This window comes from Panthera tigris, chromosome E1, assembly GCF_018350195.1.
Source record: "Panthera tigris isolate Pti1 chromosome E1, P.tigris_Pti1_mat1.1, whole genome shotgun sequence".
Taxonomy (NCBI): domain Eukaryota; kingdom Metazoa; phylum Chordata; class Mammalia; order Carnivora; family Felidae; genus Panthera; species Panthera tigris.
Window position 1 is genome coordinate 28,180,545 of NC_056673.1, and position 23,472 is coordinate 28,204,016.

Below are 23,472 nucleotides of genomic sequence, written 5' to 3' on the forward strand. Positions count from 1 at the left end.
GTGGTTCATGAGTTCAAGCCCCATGTGGGGCTCTGAGCTGATGGTGCAAAGCCTGCTTGGGATTCTCTCTCATTCTCTCTCTGCCCCACCCCTGCTCGTATTCTCTCTCTCTCTCTCTCAAAATAAATAAATCAACATTTTTTAAAAACTTAAAAAAATAAAACAATGTTAGCATGAAGTGTGTAGCTTTAATATTAAATTAAATCAGAAATTTTAATATTAGAAAATATTAGCTAATATTAGAAAAGAAGTAAGATCTAAAATCAATGACCTGAAGTTTCAATATAAGAAACTAGAAAAAAAAAAAAAAAAAAGGAGGAAAGTAAACCCAAAGTAAACATGAGGAAGGAAACGATAAAATAAGAATAGAAATCAATGAAATAGAAAACAATTGAGAAAATTAACAAATATAAAACTGGCTCTTTGGAAAGATCAACAAAGTTGACAAGCCTCTAGCTAGACTGATCAAGAAAAAAGAGAACCCAAATCATAACTATCAAGAATGAAAAAGAGGGGCACCTGGGTGGCTTTGGTGTCTAAACATCCGATTTTGGGTCAGGTCATGATCTCACAGTTCGTGAGATCAAACCCCACATCGGGCTCTGCACTGACAGCTCAGAGCCTAGCGCCTGCTTCTAATTCTGTGTCTCTCTCTCTCTGTCTGCCCCTCCCCTACTTGTGTGGCCCTCTCTGTCTCTCTCAAAAGAAACAAACATTAAAAAAAAAAAAAAAAGAAGAATGAGAAAGAGATTACCAAGGTGCCTGGCTGGCTCAGTTGGTGGAGCATGTGACTCTTGATCTCGTGGTCATAAGTTCAGGCCCCACATTGAGTTGTAGAGGCTACTTAAATAAATAAAACTTAAAAAAAAAGAAAGAGATTGCCACCTCAGAATTTATGGATATTAAAGGAATAAGAGAATACTGTGGACAGTCTTACATCAATGAATACAAATGGAATAGACACACTTTTTGAAAAATATAACTTACCAAAATTCACACACTTCTATTAAAGAAGTTGAATTGGTTATTAAAAACTTTCCCCAAAATAAGAACAAAAATTATAGACCAATTAATCCTCTTGAATATAGATGCAAAAATCATTAACAAAATAGTAAATTGAGTCCAACAATATTTAAAAAGGATAATACTCTACAACCAAATAGAATTTATCCGAGGAATGCAAGGCTTGATTGATTTTCAAATGTTAAACAATGTTATTTGCTATATTAACAGAATAAAGGAGAAAAACTCTACGATGATTTTAAAAGATGCAGGGAAAGCACTTGACAAAAGTCAGTACTTATTCATAATAAAAACTCTCAACAAAGTAGGAATAGTAGAAAATTCCTCAAACTGATAAATAGCACCTATAAAATATGTATGGCAAAGATCATAATTAATGGTGAAAACCAAACTTTATACTTTAGAGACTGGGAACAAGGCAAGGATGCCTACAGTCACCACTTATATATTCAGTATTATACTGGTGGGCCTAGCCATTGCAATAGGAAAGAAAAATAAATAAAAGGCATAAAAATTGAAAAGAAAGAAGTAAAAGTATCTGTTGATGATATGATTACTTATATAAAAAAAATCTAGGGAATCTACCACAGAACAAATAAATGAATTTAGCAAGGTTTTAGGACATACGATTGATATATAAAAAGCAATTGTATTTTAATAAACTAGCAGCACACAATTGGAAAATGAAATTAAAATACCAAACATTTACAGTAAGACCAAAATCCTAAGATACCTAGGAATAGGTCGAACCAAAGATGTCCAAGACCTCTACATTGAAAACTTTAAATTTTGCTGAAAGAAATTAAAGAAGACATAAGTAAAGTGGAAAGATATGCCATATTCATGGATAAGAAGATCCAACATTGTTAAAGTGACAGCTCTCTCTAAACTGATCTGTAAATTCAGTGCAATCTCAATCAAAATTCCAGTAGACTTTTTTTTTTAAGTTTTTTTTAAAAATTATTTATTTTTTGAGAGAGAGACAGAGAGACAGAGTGCGATCAGGGGAAGAACAGAGACAGAGGGAGACACAGAATCTGAAGCAGGCTCCAGGCTCTGAGCTGTCAGCACAGAGCCCGACAGGGGGCTCGAACTCACGGACCGCGAGATCATGACCTGAGCCGAAATGGGACGCTTAACCGACCAAGCCACCCAGGCGCCCCTTCAGTAGACTTTTTTAAAAATTATAATCTAATTCCGAGATTTAAAAGGAAATACAGGGGCGCCTGGGTGGCTCAGGTCATGATCTTGCGGTCCGTGAGTTCGAGCCCCCTGTCGGGCTCTGTGCTGACAGCTCGGAGCCTGGAGCCTGCTTCAGATTCTGTGTCTCCCTCTCTCTCTGCCCCTCCCCTGTTCATGCTCTGTTTCTCTCTGTCTCAAAAATAAATAAAACATTAAAAAAAATTAAAAAAAAAAGGAAATACAAAGGTTATAGAGTTAACAAAGCAATTTTGAAAGGAGATTTTATCTGATTTTAAGACTTACCACAAAGTCACAGTAATGAAAATTGTTTGATATTGGTGAAAAAGATAGACATATCTTTTCTATTTGTGAATGAAACAAAATAGTCCAGAAATAGATCCACACATATGTGGTCAATTGATTTTCTAAATTTTTTTTTTTAATGTTTATTTATTTTTGAGACAGAGAGAGAGCATGAACGGGGGAGGGTCAGAGAGACAGGGAGACACAGAATCTGAAACAGGCTCCAGGCCCTGAGCTGTCAGCCCAGAGCCCGACGCGGGGCTCGAACTCACCAACTGTGAGATCGTGACCTGAGCTGAAGTCGGACACTTAACCCACTGAGCCACCCAGGCGCCCCTGTTGTCAATTGATTTTCAACAATGGTGCCAGGGCAATGCAGTAGAGAAAGGTAAGTCTTTTCAACAAAAATTAGCGTTGATCCATACCTCACACCATAATTAAAAATTAACTCAAAATGAATTACAGATCTAAATATAAAACCCAAATATATAACACTCCTTGAAAAAAAAGGAGAAAACCTTTGCTACTTTGGAGTGAACAAACCTAAATATAAAACTCAAACATACAAAGCTTGGTGAAAAATAACAGAAACGCTTTGCTACTTTGGAGCGGACAAAGATGTCTTAGAGCACAAAAACGTGATCAATAAAGAAAAAATTGATAAATTGGATTTCATCAAAATTTAAAACTTTTGCTCTTGGAAAGGCATCATTCAGAAAATGGAAAGACAAGCCAAAGTCTAGGAGAAAATATCGACAACACATATGTGAAAACAAAGGACATATTTAGAATATAAAAAGAACTCTTACAGTGCAATTCAAAAGTGGGGGGAATATATGAACAGACATACCACTAAGTGGTACAAGTGGTCAATAAACACATGAAGAGATGCTTAACACGTTTAATAATCAGGGAAGTCATTGGGAGTCACAGGGAGACATCACTACCTGCCCATTAGAATGGCTAAAATTTTTAAAGAAAAAAACAAGACCGTACCAAGCGTTGATGAGGCAGCTAGAACTCTTCATACACTGCTAGTGGGGAATAAAAATAGTGTAACCATTTTTGGAAACCATTTGGCAGTTTCTTAAAAATTAAATTAAGCATACACTCATCACAAGTTATGAATTACATATAAATTACAGTGTATCCCTACAACAACAGAATAATATTCAGCAATAAAAAGGAACACATTATCGATACATACAAATCATTACGTTGATGTGGTCCTTGGGGAATATACATTTCTTTTCTTTCTTTTTTTTTTTTAACATTTTATTATTTTTAAAATAATCTCTACACCCAACGTGGGGCTTGAACTCAAAATCCCGAGATCAAGAGTCACATTCTTTATGGAGCCAGCTAGGCACCCCTGGAATATACATGGTTTCGGAGCAGTCCAGTTTTTGTTGCCTACATTTTGTTAGAGAGTGTGTAAAGGGTGTGAGGATTACTTAAGAAGCTGAACAGTCCTATATCTTAGCAGGGCATGTTTGTTATTTCTCTGGCATTTCAATTCTTAAAAAAAAAAAAAAAAAGGTAGACTACTGATTTGTTTGCCTTTGTTCATTCCAAATGTGAGTTATAGCAGAGATCTTATTTAGGTAGTTTTTAAGCCTGAAAAGTCTGGTATTTGATTTACTGTGTACTTTGCTCATCCCTTTCATTCAACCTAATGGAACCTATATTGAGGTCATCTAAAAGAATGGGTTCCATTGGAAAGATAATATTCTTAACTGATCTTTGCCACAGAGCTCTCTCCCATTGTCTATCAGAAGTACTTGAGAAAAGCTTCAGGCCCTCTTACTATTATTTCACGTTGGGATAATGAAGTGGTTGGGTGCACAGTCCAAATTGCTGATCTCTAGACAATAGGTTATCAACTACAGGCAGAGAAGTATTCCCTTCTATCTTTGCTTGTGCTTTGGCTACCTCTAGCCTGAGTTCATCTCTTATTTTAGGACTTTGCTGAATGTGTCAAGAAACAACTAACACTGTGAATTTTGTCAGCCTTTTCCCTTATGGTTACTTGCTCACTTGGCATGTGGCCTGTCTTCCAGGGTATCACGGTAACAATTTTATCAAATGTTTTGACATGGGTTACAAAGATCACCAGTGTTCTAGCTAGTGTCATAATTACCTGCAGTCTGACCACCAAGCTCATAACGTGTATTTTAATTTGAATAATAGCAGTACCTCACTTCTAGATTCCAAATTCCATATTAGTCCATGTATAAGTTAGGCTGCTGTAACAAAACAAAAAACTAGTAGCTTAAACAGTTTAGAAGTTTGTTCTTCCCTTACGATATAGTCTGAGGATAAGCTGTCTAGAGCTGATGTGGCAGCTTTACCTCTCTCTGGTAGCCCTCAGGTGTTGCAGGGTTAAAAATGGCTCACCACTATATCAGTATGTTGGCCAGCAGGCTGCTATAAATATCCTTTCCTTTTATGAGCATAATCATCACTTACGCTCTCATCAGTTTGACTAGAACTTGGTCACATGGTCAAACTAGCTGAAGGGGAGCTTGGAAATGTAGTCTTTACCTGGGGACCATTTGCCTAGTTAAACAACACCATGATTTAAAGGAGGAATAAATATCAGGAGACAAGTAGAAGTTTCTGTTACATGGACTAACAAAATACAAAGTATTCTATTCATCATACATAAAAACTCCTACAAATCAATAAGAAAAAGTCAACCCAATAAAAGTAAAGAAAATGATATTAATGTGCAGTTCGGAAGAAATAAAGTGGCCAATATGCTTGTAGAATGATGTTGAACCCCTCAGAGAAATCAAGTAGAGAAATGCAAATTAAATCAACCCAAAAGATTTTTTTTTGATTGGCAAAACTTAAGCTGTTGATAATATCCAGGTTTGATAAAAGTTTAGGGAAAAAGGAACATCTTAATACACTGTAACTGGAATGAATTTGTATAGCCTTTTGGAGGGCATTCGGCATTATTTGTAAATAACTAAAATGCTCATGTGCTTTGACTCAGGAATTCCAGTCCTGGCAGAGTTCACTGTTGTGTCATGTATGATAGCACAAATTTGGAAAAAGTATAATTGCCTAATAGGGAGCTAGATAAATTATAAAAAATTAATGAAATACTATGCAACCATTTAAGAAAATTAGCTTGATATGTTGTTACCTAGAAAGGTAGTAAGTGTTCATAACATATGTTAAGTGGAGGAGGCAAGTTGCAGCACAATATGTCTAGGACAGCCTCCTTTCTAGGAGGAAAAAAAGGAAGTATATACTATATAATTATAGGAAAAAGTATAGCAATATATGATAAAATGGATTCATGTAATAGTGGTTACCTCTAGGAAAGTAGAATTGGAGGTGAAGAGAGGTACTTTTTTACTTTTCAATTTGTGTATGAATATACACAATAGTAGGATTATGGAAAATTTTTACTCCCTTTTTGTATTTTTATAGATTTTTAAAATTGAAAAAAAAATCCAAAAATACTAAAAATTGCTTAAATATTTTAAAGTATTCTTTCAGTGTAAATTTAAAACCATCAAAATAATAGGAATGGGAAATTAAAAAGAATATTTTGAAAAAATATTTATATCCCAGTTATTAACCTGACTTCAAGGTTTAGATATGATTGACCCAAGCTAACTGTATCCCACACCTAAAATGCTTTTCCAAGATTTTTTAGAATTTCTAGGGCTTACTATGACTTTTAGTTTTAAATTTCCTGTTTCTGTTTAATTCCGAAGTCATCCATTTCTCACCTCCTACAGCTCTTCTCTCTTATCTGCTCCATGCTGTTCCAGATGTAGAACTTGGCCCTCTTCCTTTGTTTCCAGCCTTTCCCCATGCATTTACATTAGGCATTTGTATGTGTTCAACTCTTTTCTGAAGTTTTGGGGAGGTAAAAAGGGTTTGCATTTAAAATACTGCATAAAATTTTAGATGGAATGTTATCCACCTTTCTCTTTAAAAGGCTGTCAGTCACTTTGCCATTTTCTCACCTTTCTTTGTCACTAATCACTATGGCCTCTGCCATGTTGTCATCTTTACTTGTACCAGCACTGTATCTTCTCTTCTCTGGTCTTTTTTTCTGTGCCTTGGGGAGAGACGTTAGATATTTCCTCTATTTCCTAATGTCTTTGAGACCTTACTTTCTCCAACCAAAACAGCTTGTCAAGTATAGTCTCTACAAAGATAGTTACGTGCCCAAGAGGAACTCTGGTGCCTACTGTTAAAATAATCACTTCATCTCTTTCACTATTAAGGTTATAAGTGTAGCTGATAAAATAATTAGGACATTATCTTTATTATCTCTTCATTTTCTTTTTTTCCTTAAGTAAAGACTTATCCTTTGGTCAGTGTTGTTGATAGCCGAGTCTTAATTGGCCTTGAATTCTTGCTGTGAAATAGAAGAGTTGTGACATATTAGCATTATTATGACAACTGGTCACATTTCCATTTATTAGGGGCAAGGAGTAAATTACTTAAGCTAGAACCTCTTTACTAAAAAGTTAGCTTTTGTAATGAGAGTGTAAGCAGAAATACGGTTCATGAAGTACAAAATTATTCTACCTTGATAGAACTTAACCTAATGGTTGGGTTATGAAAACATGGCTATAAATAAGGTTCGATGGGATTAAAGACCTTAACCAAAGTCAGTTTAAGTTTTATGTACTATCTGTTAGAGTCTGTATAGCATAGCTGATACGAAGAAGGCTTTTGGTATTAGAAAAACCTTCTATTTATTATTTTTCTCCCCTCTTTACAGGTAGTTCCATGAGGGAAAGGCCTTTCTTTTGTTAAATGATGTATCCTCAGCACCTACAGTATTAGCATTAGCTGTGGCACTCAGTGTTTGTTGAATGAATGACATGCTTTTCCACCCCACTTTAATCTTACTGATGTACTTCAAAAAAAAATCCTTGGAAAAAAAGCAATCTTTTAAAAAAATGTGGTAAAATATATATAACATACAGTTTATCATCTTAGCCATATTTAAGTATATAGTTCAGTAGCATTAAGTACATTCACATTGTTTTGCTCCCATTACCACTATCCATCTCCAGAACTCTTTTCATTTTGCAAAATGAAACTCTGTACTCATTAAATAATAACTCCCTATTCTTCCTCACCCCCAAGCCACTGGAAGCCACTATTCTTCCACTTTCTATCTGAGCAATCTTTTAGTTAGCCACCAAAAGATAAGTTTTGAACATATGAGGAGTCAAAGCGCTCCTCAGGTTTCTTTTAAAAAGTATTTATTGAACAATTGCCTGGGGCTTGGTACCATACCAGGTACAATAGAGACAAGTCATGTCCTCTATAGTTCTATTCTTCTGGAACCAAGAATTGTGGATGTCTTACTAAGATGTCATTCCATATCTCGTTATTATGCTCTGACATTTATTTTATATATTTTTTAATGTTTATTTATTTTTGAGAGAGGAGACAGAGCACAAGTGGGAGAGGGGCAGAGAGAGAGAGAGAGGGAGACACAGAATCCGAAATATGCTCCAGGCTCTGAGCTGTCAGCACAGAACCCAACAGCGCGGAGCTCAAACTCGGAAACCATGACCTGAGCCGAAGTCGGACACTCAACCAGGAGCCCCCTGTGTTCTGACATTTAAAACCAAGATATGTTTGGTTATGAATTTTACTTTTTGTAGCCATTTATTTTCTGTTTTCCCCTTCTTTTTGTCTGGTCATTTCAAATTAATAGGAAAATATACATTAAGAAAAATTTTTTTTAACGTTTATTTATTTTTGAGACAGAGAGAGACAGAGCATGAACGGGGGAGAGGCAGAGAGAGAGGGAGACACAGAATCGGAAGCAGGCTCCAGGCTCTGAGCCATCAGCCCAGAGCCCGATGCGGGGCTCGAACTCACGGACCACGAGATCATGACCTGAGCTGAAGTTGGAAGCTTAACCGACTGAGCCACCCAGGCGCCCCGGAAAATATACGTTTTTAGATAAAATTCACAAAACATAAAATTAACCATTTTAAAGTGCAAAATTCAGTGGCATTTAGTATATTCACAATGTTGTGCAACCTCTACCTCTATCTAGTTACAAAACATTTTCATCACTCCTAAAGAAAACCCCGTATTCATTAAGCAGTTACTTCCAATTCCTACTCCCCCAAGCTCTTGGTAGCCTCCAATCTGTGTTCTGTCTCTATGGATTTACCTCTTCTGGATATTTCATATACATGAAATCATGTAATATGTGACCTTTTGTGTCTGGCTTATTTTACTTAGCATAATGTTTTCAAGGCTCACCCGTGTCATAACATTTGTATCAGAACTTTCTTTGTATGGCAAAATAATATTACATTGTATATATATACCACAATTCATTTATCCATTCATCTGCTGACGGACATTTGGGCTGTTCTTACCTTTTGGTTATTGTGAATAGTGCTGCTGTGAACATGTGCGCATGTAGTGGAGTATCTGTTTACAAGTCTTTTGGGTATATACCTAGGAGTAGAATTGCTGGGTCATATGGTAATTCTATGTTTAACTATCGGCCAAACTATTTTCCATAAAAGCTCTAGCATTTACGTTTCCTACAGCAGTGTAGAAGGGTTCCCATTTTTTTCATATCCTCGCTAGCACTTGTTATTTTTCCCCTTTTATTATTGTTATGGCCATCCTCATAGGTGTGAAGTGTTATCTCATTGTGGTTTTGATCGCATTTCCCTAATGATTAGTGATGTTGAGCATCTTTTCATACGCTTGTTGGCCATCTGTATATCTTCTTTGGAGAAAAGATAATTTTTTTTACAACTATTATAACAATATTCTGTTTGATGAAATCTTCTGTTTTGGTTAAAAATCTCTTGATTATAGCCCTAGTGAGTGTTACAAGTTGGTAAACTATGGCCTGTGAACCAAATCTAACATACTGCCTGTTTTTAAATGGCCTGCAAGATAAGTATGGTTTTCATATTTCAAAATTTTTTTTAGTGCTTATTTATTGTTTTGAGACAGAGAGGCAGAGCATGAGCAGGGGAGGGGCAGAGAGCGAGGGAGACACAGAACCCGAAGCAGGCTCCAGGCTCTGAGCTGTCAGCACAGATCCTGACGCAGGGCTCAAACCCACAAACTGTGACCTGAGCTGAAGTTGGATGCTTTTTAAAAAACATTTTTTTAAATGTTTTATTTATTTTTGAGAGAGAGAGAGACAGAGCACGGGTGGGGAAGGGGCAGAGAGAGGTAGACACAGAATCCAAAGCAGGCTCCAGGCTCTGAGCTATCAGTACAGAGCCTGACGCAGGGCTTGAACTCACGAGCTGTGAAATCATGACCTGAGCCGAAGTTGGATGCTTAACTGACCGAGCCACCCAGGCGTCCCATAGTTTTCATATTTTAAATGGCTGGAGGAAAATCAAAAGAAGAATATTTCATGTCACATAAAGATGATATGAAATTCACATTTCAGTGTCTATAATAAATGAGGTTTAGTTGAGCTGCCTCACATGGCAGGAGGGATGAGGGAGCTCTCTGGGATCTCTTTTATAGGGGCACTAATATCATTCATAAAGCTCCGCTGTCATGACCTAATCACCTCCCAGAGGTCCAGCTTCTAACACCCATCACAGTGGGGTTAGGTTTCAACATATGAATTTCAGGGAGTTAAACATTCAGTCTGTTGCACCCTGTGTTAGAAAGTTCTTGTTCTTAGCTTCTGATCTTTTCACAGCCCTGATCCTTGATGACCAGAGAAGCCCTTAAGAGAGTAAGGAGGTACTTGTGAGGAGGGCTCAAATTGACTAGTATTCAGTTTAGTTCTTACAGATGACCAAATGTTTTTTTTTATTTTGATACTAAAAGGTTAAAGAAGTAATGATAGAAACCAAAGGTAAAATTCCTAAAGTATCACTTAAATTTCAACTGTCGCTATCATTAGGACTATCTCCCCTCAGTATGGTTTCAACTCTCACAGTACATTATTTATGATAAAAATAAGGAAATTTCATGAAATCACCTCTAAGGGCTCCTTTGCTTCCAAATTCTGAAATACTATGATTCTAACATTAACTGTTGGATGTCATTTTGTTGCTCGATATCTCATTGAACAGTGGCATCCTATATTCCAGAATTTATCAGTGCCCTTCTGTAACTGAGTTATTTTGAAGATGTCTGCCATGTTTAAGTAGGAACATGTCACACTTCAAACTTTCTTTGAGTTTTTTTTTTTTCAAATAGACTACAAGTTGATTAAATAATCCAGATTGTATTGATTTCAATAGATGTGTGTTTTGTTAGAAGGGGATGGTCAGTCACAGTCTTTGCCATGCTGTGCATAGGCTTTTTGAGCACAAGTTAACTTAAGGAAATACGTTTTGGATCAAAAATACCAAAAGGTAAAGGAAATTAGATTCAGTCATGCGCCTCCAATTTCTTTAATGATATCACTCTAAACTGAATACACCCAAATATTAATTTTATAGTAGAAGCTACACTCATTCATGTTCTCATGGGATGTTAACTTTCTGGTTAAGGGAAATTGAAGGTTTACAACCAAAGTTCTATTCATTCCTAAAGGAAGGACTTCTCATTTTGTAGCTCTTGGATTATGGATGAGATTTCATTTAGATAATAACCCCCAAACCCTAGAGGGTGCTGTTGGAAGGAATTAACATTCCCAAACAAGTAGATGCAATGCTCTTGGCTCTCAAGGCCTTTCAACTCTCAAACCAACTGAGCTACTGTGATCCCCAAATACTTACCTTCTCTGGTGAGTATGCAAGCTTCTCTTCTAAATGAAGTCATATAAACCTCTAGTAGCACCAGGCTAGTCTGTCTTCTCATATTTTTATTGGTCTCTATACTCTTGTAACTCCTTGATTGGCAGCTTTGCTAATGAAGGAAGTTCACTTTAATAAAATTACTATGTTTAGATGCTCATTATTAGAAACTGTGTGCCAAGTGCTATTTTAAAGCCCAATCATTAAGGTTAAGAGGGTTTGTTGTTCACACTACTTTACATAACTAATTCTGAGGCTATTAAAGAGCCACACAGGCTATTTCTATTTTAAACATGCCTATCTATGATGTGTTCTTATCCATTATTTGAACCTATCAATATGGTAAAGTCTTAATAAGCAATGAAATGAATGACATTTGTTCACTGATTTAAAAAAAAAAAGGGTTTGAGGCACCTCGGTGGCTTCATAGGTTAAGCCTCTGACTCTTGGTTTCAGCTCAGGTCACGATCTCACAAATTGTGAGATGGAGCTTCGTGTTGGCCTCTGCACAGTGCAGAACCTGCTTGGGATTCTCTCTCTCCACCCCTCCCTTGTGCTGTCTCTCTCTTTCTCAAAATAAATAAACTTAAAAAAAGAGGGAGTTTGTTGCTGCTGTTTTTCAGTTTACCTCCCCATGTGAAATCTGTAGTTGCTTTAATAGCCTTTACCTTTGTCATTATCAAGAATTCCTACTCTGCTTTCAAAGCTGGGTTATAACTGGGTCTATTCATATTCCCAAGTCTTATTTTAATATGTTCTATTACCATTTGGCCTGTCCTTCCCCCTTCCCCCCCCCCCCCCGCCCTAATATGGAGCTGAGATGTTTAGAGAATAATCATTAGGTGTTACTCCTACATCTTCTGGTCAACTTCTAGAGATCCTGATGCCTAAGTAGCACTCCACACCAATTAAATCAGAATGTATGGGGGTAGGAGTCCTATGCATCAGTATTTTTTTTATTTTAAATCTTTTAGTGTTTATTCATTTTTGAGAGAGAGAGAGAGAGAGAGAGAGAGAGTGAGAGAGAGCATGAGCATGGTAGGGGCAGAGAAAGAGGAAGACACAGAATCTGAAGCAGGCGCCAGGCTCTGAGCTGTCAGCACAGAGGCTGACACGGGGCTTGAACTCACAACCCGTGAGATCATGACCTGAGCCGAAGTCAGATGCTTAACCAACTGAGCCACCGAGGTGCCCCTGCATCAGTATTTTTTAAAAGATCCTCCAGGTGATTCCAATGTGCAACAAGGTTTAGAAACCACTGGCTTTACTTAATAACCATGTAGACTTAGCGTAGAGGTTCTTGCTCCCAGTATCAACTTACGCCTCAGAATTAATTAGATGACCTTATAATAATGCACTTTAAACTATTTGAAAAAAAAGATGTTATATAAATATAACATATCACTATTTTTGTTACTATATAGACTTTAAAGAAAGACTTTTGTGGTAAAATATACATATCATAAAATTTATCATTTTAATCATTTTTAAGTGTACAGTTCAGTGGTACTAAGTCCATTCACATTTGTTGCACAACCATCAACACCAACCACCTCCAGAACTTCTTCATGTACCCAAACTGAAACTGTCCGTTGCACAGTAACTCCCATAACAGTCCCTGGCAACCACCATGCCACTTTCTGTCTCTATAAATGTGACTGCTCTTGTTACCTTACGTAAGTGGAATTATGCAGTATTTGTCCTTTTGTGACTGACTGATTTTAGTTAGCACAATATTTTCAAGGTTTATCCATGTTGTAGCATGTATCGGAATTTCCTAATTTTAAAAGCTAAATAATATTTCAATGTATGTATAGACCACATTTTATGTGTCCATTCATCGGTCCTTGGACACTTGGATTACTTCTGCCTTTTGCCTATTATGAATAATGCTGCTATGATCGTGGATATACAAGAAGCCAATTTTAAGTGATAAAATTATGGCCTTTCTCCCACTATAAGATGCTCATCTGGATAAATTGCTTGTTCTTTATGGTTAGGTTGTAGTGTAATTCACCAGATGAGATGACCTGCCCCTAGTGACTGGTCTACCTTTTACAAAATATGGCAAAATTAGCTATTGTTCCATATGCTTTCTGGATTTTCTCAAATACGGTGGTAGAATTATTTTGTTGAATCAGCTCTCTTGCCCAGTCTGTGGATCAGTCCCACAGAGGCTGTGTTCTAGAAATACAGTGACAAAAGTCTGTGTCTAGAGTGAAATAAAGGACTTATGCTATATAGTTTAGTTTAATTTCATTCCCAAATGCTACTATGGCAAAATCGTAAGCTTCAAAACAAACCTAGAAAGGTTGGTTCCCCTAGAAATTATAAACTAGAAGTCTGTATGTTGCTCTGGAAGTTGTAAACTAATTAGCTTGAGTCTAGAAGCCACAGTAAGATCCTCTGTTACTCAGGCCGTTTAGCTCTACTCCCATACATGGCCTCTTTGTATTACAAAACCTAGTACTTGAGCTGAGAGTTCAGTTTTTTAGTTCTTTCCATTCTTAGTGAACCCTTTTTGTCTCTTGACCTCCATGAAGGGTATGCTTTCTTTTTTACACACAGTTCAGGTAGGTGTTTCTTCTACAAGAGATCAGCTGTGTTGTCAGTAAGGGGAAATTGTATGGAGTCAATCAACTTTGGAAAAGTAGTGATTACTTATTTTAACATTGTATTTCTGAAAGCATTATTTTCTCATATTCCCACAACCCACCCACCCACTCATCTTTATAGGATCAAAGAAATGAATTTTCATTTGTGTGTGTATATTTCACTTTGATCCCTTTGACACTTTTCCTTAATTTTTCACTTAAAAGGCAGTTGAAGTGAAAAGAGGCTTAGCTGCATCATTGAAAAGATAGCAACTGTACACTTTTTGGTCTCACTGGGTTAACAACTGGGCTGCATCTGTGTTCTTTAGAGGTACAGGAATGTCCCAAAACTGAGATCATAGCATTTTAGAACCAATTCTACACTTAACCGCGAGCAACTTGTTCTTCTTGTCTGAAGACTGGTCTATCAAACTCTCCAATCTGAGAGGCCAAGAGTGAGTAAACAAATCTTCTTTCTTTCTAGATCTTCATCTGCTGGTGGACGTGGCCTGCAAACAGGAGCACTTTCCAAAGGAGGAAGAATTAAAAGAGTGAGGAATGGAGGACATACGTGACATTGTGCACTAGCTGTAGCTGAGGGCAGACTAGCCTTGCACATGACACACTGTTGGGAGTTTTTCAGTTCTGTTAAGGAAAAAAAAAGTATTTTTGTTTTGTTAATTGAGAATTTTGTTAATTGAGAATTGGGATTTTGGTATTTACTACAGCTTTTCAGTTCAGATTATTTACCTTGACAAACTATTAAACATCTAGCAGCCTTTTTTTTTTTTTTTTTTTTTTTTTTGCGTCCAGATCCCTTTCAAATGGAAAGTCCTGGCCTTCTGTTACAGTCAAGAAGCATCTAAAAACTGCTGCAGCTATGGTACTGGAGAATAATCTGTGTGTGTGTGTGTTGATTTGCTGTCTTGCCACTCTCCAACTTTAGTCAGCACAATTCCAGAGGGGGAGTTCAGTCTATCTGTTTCAAGTCACACTGTGATCCTTCTAGAGAAGACTGTGCGAAACAAAGGCATGTGAGGTCACCAAGATCGCAGGTCTAAATGGGTCAGGAATTCCAGGGAAGAAACTCTGAGAAAGAGCTAATTTTCTAACTGATTAACCAGGAAATGCTCTTACTTCCTAACCCAACATTCTGTTTCAAAAGCGAGGCACCTGGACTTGGACCATCCATCACACTTAACAGCTCCTGATTGTTTTATATTAATGGGAGCATTCTTCTATTTTCATATCTTTCTTTAATTTTAATGATACATTATCATAAATGGTAAGAAGGTTTTGTTATATATCACTTATGTAAATGTCTTCTAAAATTTTTTTAATTTGTTTAATATATTTATAAATGCTGGTAGAGTTAAAAGTTTTAAAGCTTTATATTTTTATTAAGATTGCACAATAGAAGGATAAAGGATGCATGTGTAAGATACTTATTTTGAAGGGGAAATGTGTGAACAAAAACATTAAGAGATTTAACACTGTTTTCTTACTTTAGATTTTTACATTCGGTACGTGTAAATTCTCATCTATATATACTGTGTGCAAACTTTTGGGAAAACCTGATCAGTCATTTAACAGAAGCTATACCTCTGACATTTTTAATAGTTTATGTCTGGTTTAAGCTTCTGAGAGAATTTTGGATAGTGGGATATACCATAACATTTTTATTTTATCCCCTCTGAAGGATTCTAAATTCAAGTAGTAGGATTGTGGGACTGGTTTTTAGGAGAGGTATCTTGGGTGTCCACTTTCTGTGGTTGATCCCTCACTTGCTCATCTAGTGATAGCAAGAAACTTTATGATTTTAAAGTCTTTTACACTGACTAGAACTTTCTTATTGGATTCTGCTTTGGTTGTCCTAATAAGAATTGCAGAAACAAAAGGAAAGTGTAGGAATATGAAACTAATTAAAAAGAAAAGGCACTTAGTGATATGACATAAATACTATGCTAGTCATTGTGGGTGTAACAATTCATCTCTTAAATTGCATTGTGCCTTCCCAATGATGTCAAACCATAGACGTGTTAACAGAGATAGTAGTTTTTTGGAAAAGGATGAGTTCTGTATTGGTCTGCAGTGACTCAGTTTAGATATGAAAGTAGGTTCTGAAAAGTGACCTGTTTGGTCCGTCTGATTAGATTAGTTGATGTCCACGTGATGGGCATTTATTCATCTTTATTAGCAAGGTTTAAAAAAGATGAACAGATTATCAAGACTCCTCCATCTTTTGGCCAGACTATGTATTTTGGCAGAGTATGTGAAGAGGAGACCCAATTTCCAAATGAAGGAACTTTGCCTTTTCTCTGTCATGTTGAGAAGCTGACAAACTGTGTAGGTGACATTCCTTCCCTTAATATGCCTTTTTAGCTCTGTATCTGTTGAAAGAGATAATATCCTTTGAGGAACATATGTCAAGCAGAAACCTTGGCATGGCTTAATTAATGAAATGCCTTTATCAGCTTTCCAAACTTTTTTATATGTGAATACAACAGACCAAGGAGCTGGATCTCCTGTTATACTCACATGCCTGCTATCTATCAACTAAAGCTATCATCGCTGACTTGGGAAAAATGTCAGAAGATAAAATAAAATCTTTGTGTGAATTGGCCAGTAGGGTCTGACGCATACTAACAAGGTTTCTGACTAGCTCCTCAGTATTTCAGCACCTTAAGCACAATAAATTTCAATCAGTCAACAATAAAGTGAGTGTTTCAACTGGAGTTGTCTTGCTTGTTTTTACTGTTTAACTGGTGATCAATACAAAACTAAGTCATTATGACTAGTATTAATAACAGCAAAATTTGAAAGAGAATGTATTACAGAGAAAGACAGATACCACATGGTTTCACTCTTATGTGGATCCTGAGAAACTTAACAGAAACCCATGGGGGAGGGGAAGGAAAAAAAAAAAAGAGGTTAGAGTGGAAGAGAGCCAAAGCATAAGAGACTCTTAAAAACTGAGAACAAACTGAGGGTTGATGGGGGGTGGGAGGGAGGGGAGGGTGGGTGATGGGTATTGAGGAGGGCACCTTTTGGGATGAGCACTGGGTGTTGTATGGAAACCAATTTGACAATAAACTTCATATATTGAAAAACAAAAACAAAAACAAACAAAAACAAAAACAAAAAAAAGAAAGAGAATGTATTCTGTTTTTCAAAGAATCTACTTAAAAAAATGTCCTGGCTTTTTTTGTTTTTCTTCATTTGTGATTGAATGGAGATTGAATCTTTAAAATGCCATTAAGGATAAGGACAATTCTTGGACATATTTATAGAAATCTGTTTTTTTAGGAAAAGGACTCATGTCTTCAGTAACTTTAGTCAATCCAGATGTGAAAATAGATCCTGAAGGATGGTATTTCTCACGGGTAAGATTAGGTAGTAAATATTAGTGACATGGCATTTCATTACCATGGTAATGACGTCTTTATGATATCTCTGTGGACGTTGTAGTAGATAACCTGAGGGATAAGCCAGAGAATAATTTCTCTTGTTTGTCAGTTCTGGTGACCCAGTAAATACAGTGTATCATTGAAGTAAAGTACATTGGACTGTTTAGTTTGATCCTGAGTATCTAAGTGGATATCCAGGTTCATGATACATATTTTCATCATTCCTAGATCTTGGAGTTTCCTCAAGAGAGGGCAACCACATCTATATTTTCTTCCTTCTTTCAACTAAGTGTGTTTATTAACTCTTAGGTTTAGGTCTCTTATTAACTCCTTTCTAAGTTTCAAGCAGGAATAGGTGAGGTAAAGTCCATTAGTAGGTCACTTTTTGTTTAAGATAATTTTGCATATATCAAATATATAGTAATGTGTATTTTGCATTATTTATGCTATACTATTACACAACATACATAAAATAAAAATATAAAACCACAGATGTAAAAAATTCTTTCTAGAAGAATTAGATATATTCTTTTTTTTTAATTTAATTTATTTTTTAAATTTACATCCAAGTTAGTTAGCATATGGTGCAACAATGATTTCAGGAGTAGATTCCTTAATGCCTCTTACCCATTTAGCCATCCCCCCTCCCACAACCCCTCCAGCAGCCCTCTGTTTGTTCTCCATATTTCAGAGACTTAATGTTTTGTCCCCTTCCTTGTTTTTATATTATTTTTGCTTCCCTTCCCTTATGTTCATCTGTTTTGTATCTTAAAGTCCTCATATGAGTGAAGTCATATGATATTTGTCTTTCTTTGACTAATTTTGCTTAGCATAAGACCCTCTAGTTCCATCCATGTAGTTGCGAAAGGCAAGATTGCATTCTTTTTGATTGAGAATTAGATATATTCTTTTGGAAAGAGCTGTAAAGGTCTATACTTGCATTGTATTCTTAAGGTCCAAGCAACAAAGAAAAATGCTAAATTAAGAATTTATTTTATTCTGCTCTATGTCAGTCATTAGGCCTAAAATGTCAAAAGTGTTCCCATAAACCTTCTCTAGGGAAAAAATGCTCAAGGTGAAGAGAGCTCTTACACTTTTTGCTTTCAGAGGTATTATGTCATTTAAGCTTTACAACCAACCTACAATGCAATTATTGTTATCCACATTTTACAGATGATCAATTTGTATGCTTTCATTTGTAAAATCAAAACATTTTTAAATCTTATATGCTTCTTACCACAATTTAAAACATTAAAGTGTACAGTTCAGTAGTGTTAACCACATTCATACTGTTGTACATTTGTACCATTTGGAAAGATTATTGTCAAAAGGTCAAAAATAAAATGTCTGGCCACAGTCAAATATAATCTGGTAAATATGAAAATTCAAACTTTAGAAACATATATGAGAAATTTTTGCATTCTAATGACAAGGTAACTAAAAGGGTTATATATAATTCATGAATGTGGTTATTAGCCAAAATGGGTTTTCTTTTTGCCTACAGGCTTCTCATTAATCATATATATTTTGCCCCTTTGGTTGCATTTATGACATAGACTTACTTGCAATCTTACATTGAGGGCATAGGTCTGACCTCCCAAAGATGTGGGAAGAAAATAACAGGCTCAAGACCTCTGACATCAACCTGACTAAAAGCTCCATACAGGAACAGTTTTAGAAAGGAGATACTGAATTTAAAGTAAGTAAAAACAGAAGAAAAAGTATGCATAAAATGGACAGAGTTCTTGCCAGGGTAGCAGACATAAGACAGCAGTAAACACTACAGCACTGGATGACTTTATTCTGGCTTTGTGCCACTAACAGACACGAAAGCCCAAAAAGAGCAGAAACCCCTTTGAACTTACATTTGCAAAGCCCTGTGTCCCCTCTTTCATGTTCCGCGTTTTCATTATTTTGTTCTCTTTATTTCTTTATACCACCGTTTATGTTCTCTTGGGTGCAATCTGCTTAGATACCTGTTTGAGTGAACCTGACTTACCTGTGGTAGCTTGCTTACCCATTGAACTGGATGCAATTTGGCCGTGGCTCAATAGAGGGAGTAGAGGAGCTGAGAGAGGAGAGAGCAAAAGGACATGTCTGGCTCAGTTAAGTGTGCGCGCACTCCAGCCCTTGCCCTAGCCAGCCAGGAGGAGGAGGGGCGGGAGGGGGGGTGGTTGCCCGTAGCTGCTCCACCCTCACTTTGTGTCAGCAGGTAGAGAGCGTGATTGCAGTCCCAGGGGAGGGAGTCAGAGCTAGAACACCAATTACAAACCACAGGCTTCCTCCTCTAGGGAGTTGATCCAGAATTGTCTTTCTGGAAGGGAAGCACTCGAATCTTTCCGAACTTTCCAAGCCCATCCATGATTCAGAGACACTGCTTTCTCCCTCTGGGATTTTCTGTGTTCCTGGTAGTGAATTGTTGCTGATGTATTTGCTACTTTGCTCCTTTTCTCTCTCAAGATTTGATCATTTTATATGCTGTTCGGGGAGAAAAAGAACTTTTGTTAGAAAGGAGATTTCAGAAATGATTTTGGATCCTTTATAAGTGCTTTTAGAGTCTTGGGAACAGTAGCTCTAACCCTGGAGTAAATGTTTGCCTTTGACCTGCATGGATTATTTTTTCAGGCTGCGGAATTTCTCGGCACCTACCTACAGTGTGGGGCACTTGGTTTGGTTGCAGTGTAAGAAGGTGGAAGAATGAGCTGTACTTGGTTAAGCAGTTGAAACCTTTTTTGAGCAGGACCTATAAAAGCATAATTGAATTTGTTTCACCCCCGTGGATTCCAGTGGGCCCGACAGCGCAACAGGTTTGCAGATTTCTTTTGAAATTCTTATTTTTCTCCCTCTGCCTCAGCAAAAGAAAAGGATCTATGTAACAGGTTCATGTTCAATTGCTTGGCTTTTCAGCACTTTTTCTGAAGACTTTATAAGACTTTTTAACTTGACCTCTGAACACGGCGGGCTTTATGGTTGAAGTGCATTTATATTTACTTAAGGGTGCACATTTTAATATCTTAGAACTCAGATTTTGTTTGTACAAAGACCCAAATTCTCAAGTGTGCCTAGAAATAGCACAGATCTACTCTACTCAGGCTTATTTATACTTTTTCAGGGTGTTCTACTTAGAGCCTGTAGACTAATCACCTCCCTACTCCCCCTATCTTTTATTCCCCGCCCCCTCAAGGAATTTGAAAACGTGTTAGGAATGGTCCTTTGTTTTACTTATGAACCTAGAAAATTACAGATTATAAAATCTGGATAATAAAGTAGTTTCCAAAATCATCTCATGGGAAATCAAAGTACTTGGCATTCTCAAGCAGGAGAATAAAAGCCGGAATCCCTAACAGAGAAAGGAAAATAAAGATAGAAATATCAATTTTAACTGGGAAAAATAATTGGAAAGCTAAACTTCTCAAATATTCTTCAAATTTTGAAAGTTGGAAAAAGCGGTGATACTCAGGATTATCCTGTAATATGTGAAGACATATAAATCAGCATCTAATTTATAGACAAATTTAGGTAGAACATTAAAAATGATAGTATATTTAAGTTCATGAAAAGTATTATAAATTCAATGGGTCTAGAACTTTGGCTACCCTAAAATACAGTTTAATGTGGAAACTTTTATGAATACGTGTTATAGCATCTTTGGACATCCCTCGCGGTGTGGCCTGAAATATATTGTACCCTCTCCTTCTCCATTAAAACAAAAATCCTCCTATGACCATTGACAAGTTTTGTGGCTTAAAAAGGACCATCTCTTCATTTTCCGAGCTGGCGTGTTTCACTCTCACCTTCAGTGCATGGCTTTAGTTGTTTACTTTGCCTTGTTTTGTTCATTAACGTTGGATTTAGTGGCTCAGCAACTTGATGCATATGGAAGACCAGCACCAAGTGATCTGACATAATAAAAATTCAGGATGTGACATTCAACCTCAAGCAAAGTTGGAAATCCCAAACAGAAGTGGTGATATCTTTACTAATCATAGTGAAGATGGGAGAAAATGACATCCCTGCAGCAGAAGTGGGCTGAAAACACCTTCTTCTCTGCCAGATCAGGAATGCCACCTGTTCTTGGGAATATACTTTAGAGAAAGGAAGGGCCAAAACTACGACTTGGCTTTCAGAAACTGAAGCATAAATTCTCTTTTCCTCCATATTTGTCTGGATCTGAGAACCTGCATTTGGTATTAGCTAGTGGAAGCAGTATGTATGGCCGAGGTGCATTGCTGCAGCTGGTAGCATGAGTGGTGGCCACCAGCTGCAGCTGGCTGCCCTCTGGCCCTGGCTGCTGATGGCTACCCTGCAGGCAGGCTTTGGACGCACAGGACTGGTATTGGCAGCAGCGGTGGAGTCTGAAAGATCAGCAGAGCAGAAAGCTATTATCAGAGTGATCCCCTTGAAAATGGACCCCACAGGAAAACTGAATCTCACTTTGGAAGGTGTTTTTGCTGGTGTTGCTGAAATAACTCCAGCAGAAGGAAAATTAATGCAGGTAAGGATAACTTTATTATGTTTCACTTTCCATCTGTTCGAAATGTGTCTTTCTTCTTTTGTCTCCCAAACCAAATACCATACAAGAGCTTCTGCTGTTGAGTTTTCTGTTTGTTCCATCTTTTAAGGATATTGCGTTATTGGCATTCTAAAGCAAATTCTTATTCTAAAAAAGAAACATACAAATTCCACATTTTAGAAGATCATCTGCTTATTTTTAACTCTGGTATTACATTGCCATTTTAGATCCACGTAAGACCTTTCTTTGCAAGTCCAGTACTCTGGACGCTATTTTTTGATAGATTAAATATACGGACTTGTATTTAATTGACATGAGGATCATACTTTATATCCTGTTTAAATTTGAAGTGAACACTGAGGAGGTTGATTTTTTTTTTTATTGAGTTAAAATTGGTATATAACATTATATTAGTTTCAGGTGTACAACATAATAATTTGATATTGTATGCATTACAAAGTGATCACCACAATAAGTCTAGTTACCATCTGTTACCCATACAATTGTAAGGAGGTTACAATGGTCAGCAGCACCCTGAAATTCTAGAATGCCCTTGGAGCATATCTGATTACTGTGTCACTTTTAAAATTCAGCCAAGCTTGAATGCTATGGCTGGCTTTATACCACGTGGAGCACCCTATAGCTAAGCCCAAAATGGAGAGGACTGAATTACAAAATGGACACAAGGTGTAAACTTGCCTCCTTTGGTCTTGTCTATACATAATTTTATTTTTGAAAAATTTTTAATTTAACATCTATTTTTTATTGACCCACAGATCTTTTCAGACACAGTTTGTTAGGCTTTCAGGCTGTGAATTTTGCCTGTGATTCATTCATAGCCTACTCTTTATGTGTTGAATTTATGAACTGACTGGGTCCATAGCATTTCATAGATGAATTACCATTCCCCATGGTGAAGATAGAGCCCAAAGGGCTATACCTTTTTGCTGTGGCATTCTAGGGTCTTATTCCATAAAATTATGTTGCTTATTGATTATAATTCATTTTATGAAAGGACACTTGCTGTAGCTCTTGGATATAGGTTAAAATGTTATTAAATATGATTTATTCCAGTATCCAAACTCAGATTTTAATTTTGTGATTTGAACAGAACCAAAGTATTGTATGAATTTCAATTTTTGTCTACTTAAAGGAGGTGAGAAAATTTAACAAAGTATAGAACTCTCTTTTCCAAACATGGATTTTAACATATATGATTTAGTGGTACTTCATGGTCACTTTTTAAGCAATATTTTGAAACTGGGATAAATTAAGTAGAAGAAGAATTGGATGACATGGAAGGCTTAACTATTCAGAGAAATAAACAGGCAAAAATAATGTATCTGGGAAAAATGGCCAAAGGCTTTTTGGATGAGTCTATACATATAATTTGAACTGTAGGATGGAATTAGGAATATTTAAAAATTGAAGTCACAAAGAATTTTGAATATAATTGGAAAGGAGACTTCCTGGCCTTGCCTAGTTAACACCCTAAAGCATGAGGTATGTGTTCCATTTTCATTTTTTACCCTAAGTAGTTTTACTATAGAACCATATTTTAATATCTCTGTGGTCTTTGGGAGCCATACTAAGCTTTGTGTCTTATTAATGTCCTGTGGCAGCATGTTCAATGGGTTAATTATATGCTGTATAGTGTCTCTTTTCTTTTAAATGTGTTACCTTTTATTATCATAAACCTCTGTGTATTC

At 36.6% G+C, this 23,472-nt stretch overlaps 2 protein-coding genes across 4 annotated transcripts in view; both read left to right on the forward strand.

The window, feature by feature from the left end:
• Positions 1-16,578, forward strand: part of HSF5 (heat shock transcription factor 5) — a 43,483-nt gene extending 26,905 nt beyond the window's left edge. For all 3 annotated transcript variants that reach the window (XM_042967079.1, XM_007086789.3, XM_042967080.1), the window contains exon 6: positions 14,328-16,578. In XM_042967079.1, coding sequence (XP_042823013.1) covers positions 14,328-14,398 — 71 coding nt within the window. In that variant the 3' untranslated portion in view covers positions 14,399-16,578. The remainder of the gene's footprint in view (positions 1-14,327) is intronic.
• A 4,763-nt stretch (positions 16,579-21,341) lies between these two features.
• RNF43 (ring finger protein 43) overlaps positions 21,342-23,472 on the forward strand; it is a 62,647-nt gene continuing 60,516 nt past the window's right edge. Inside the window, exon 1 of the mRNA XM_015539550.2 lies at positions 21,342-21,745. Within this exon, the coding sequence (XP_015395036.2) occupies positions 21,494-21,745 (252 nt within the window). The 5' untranslated portion in view covers positions 21,342-21,493. The remainder of the gene's footprint in view (positions 21,746-23,472) is intronic.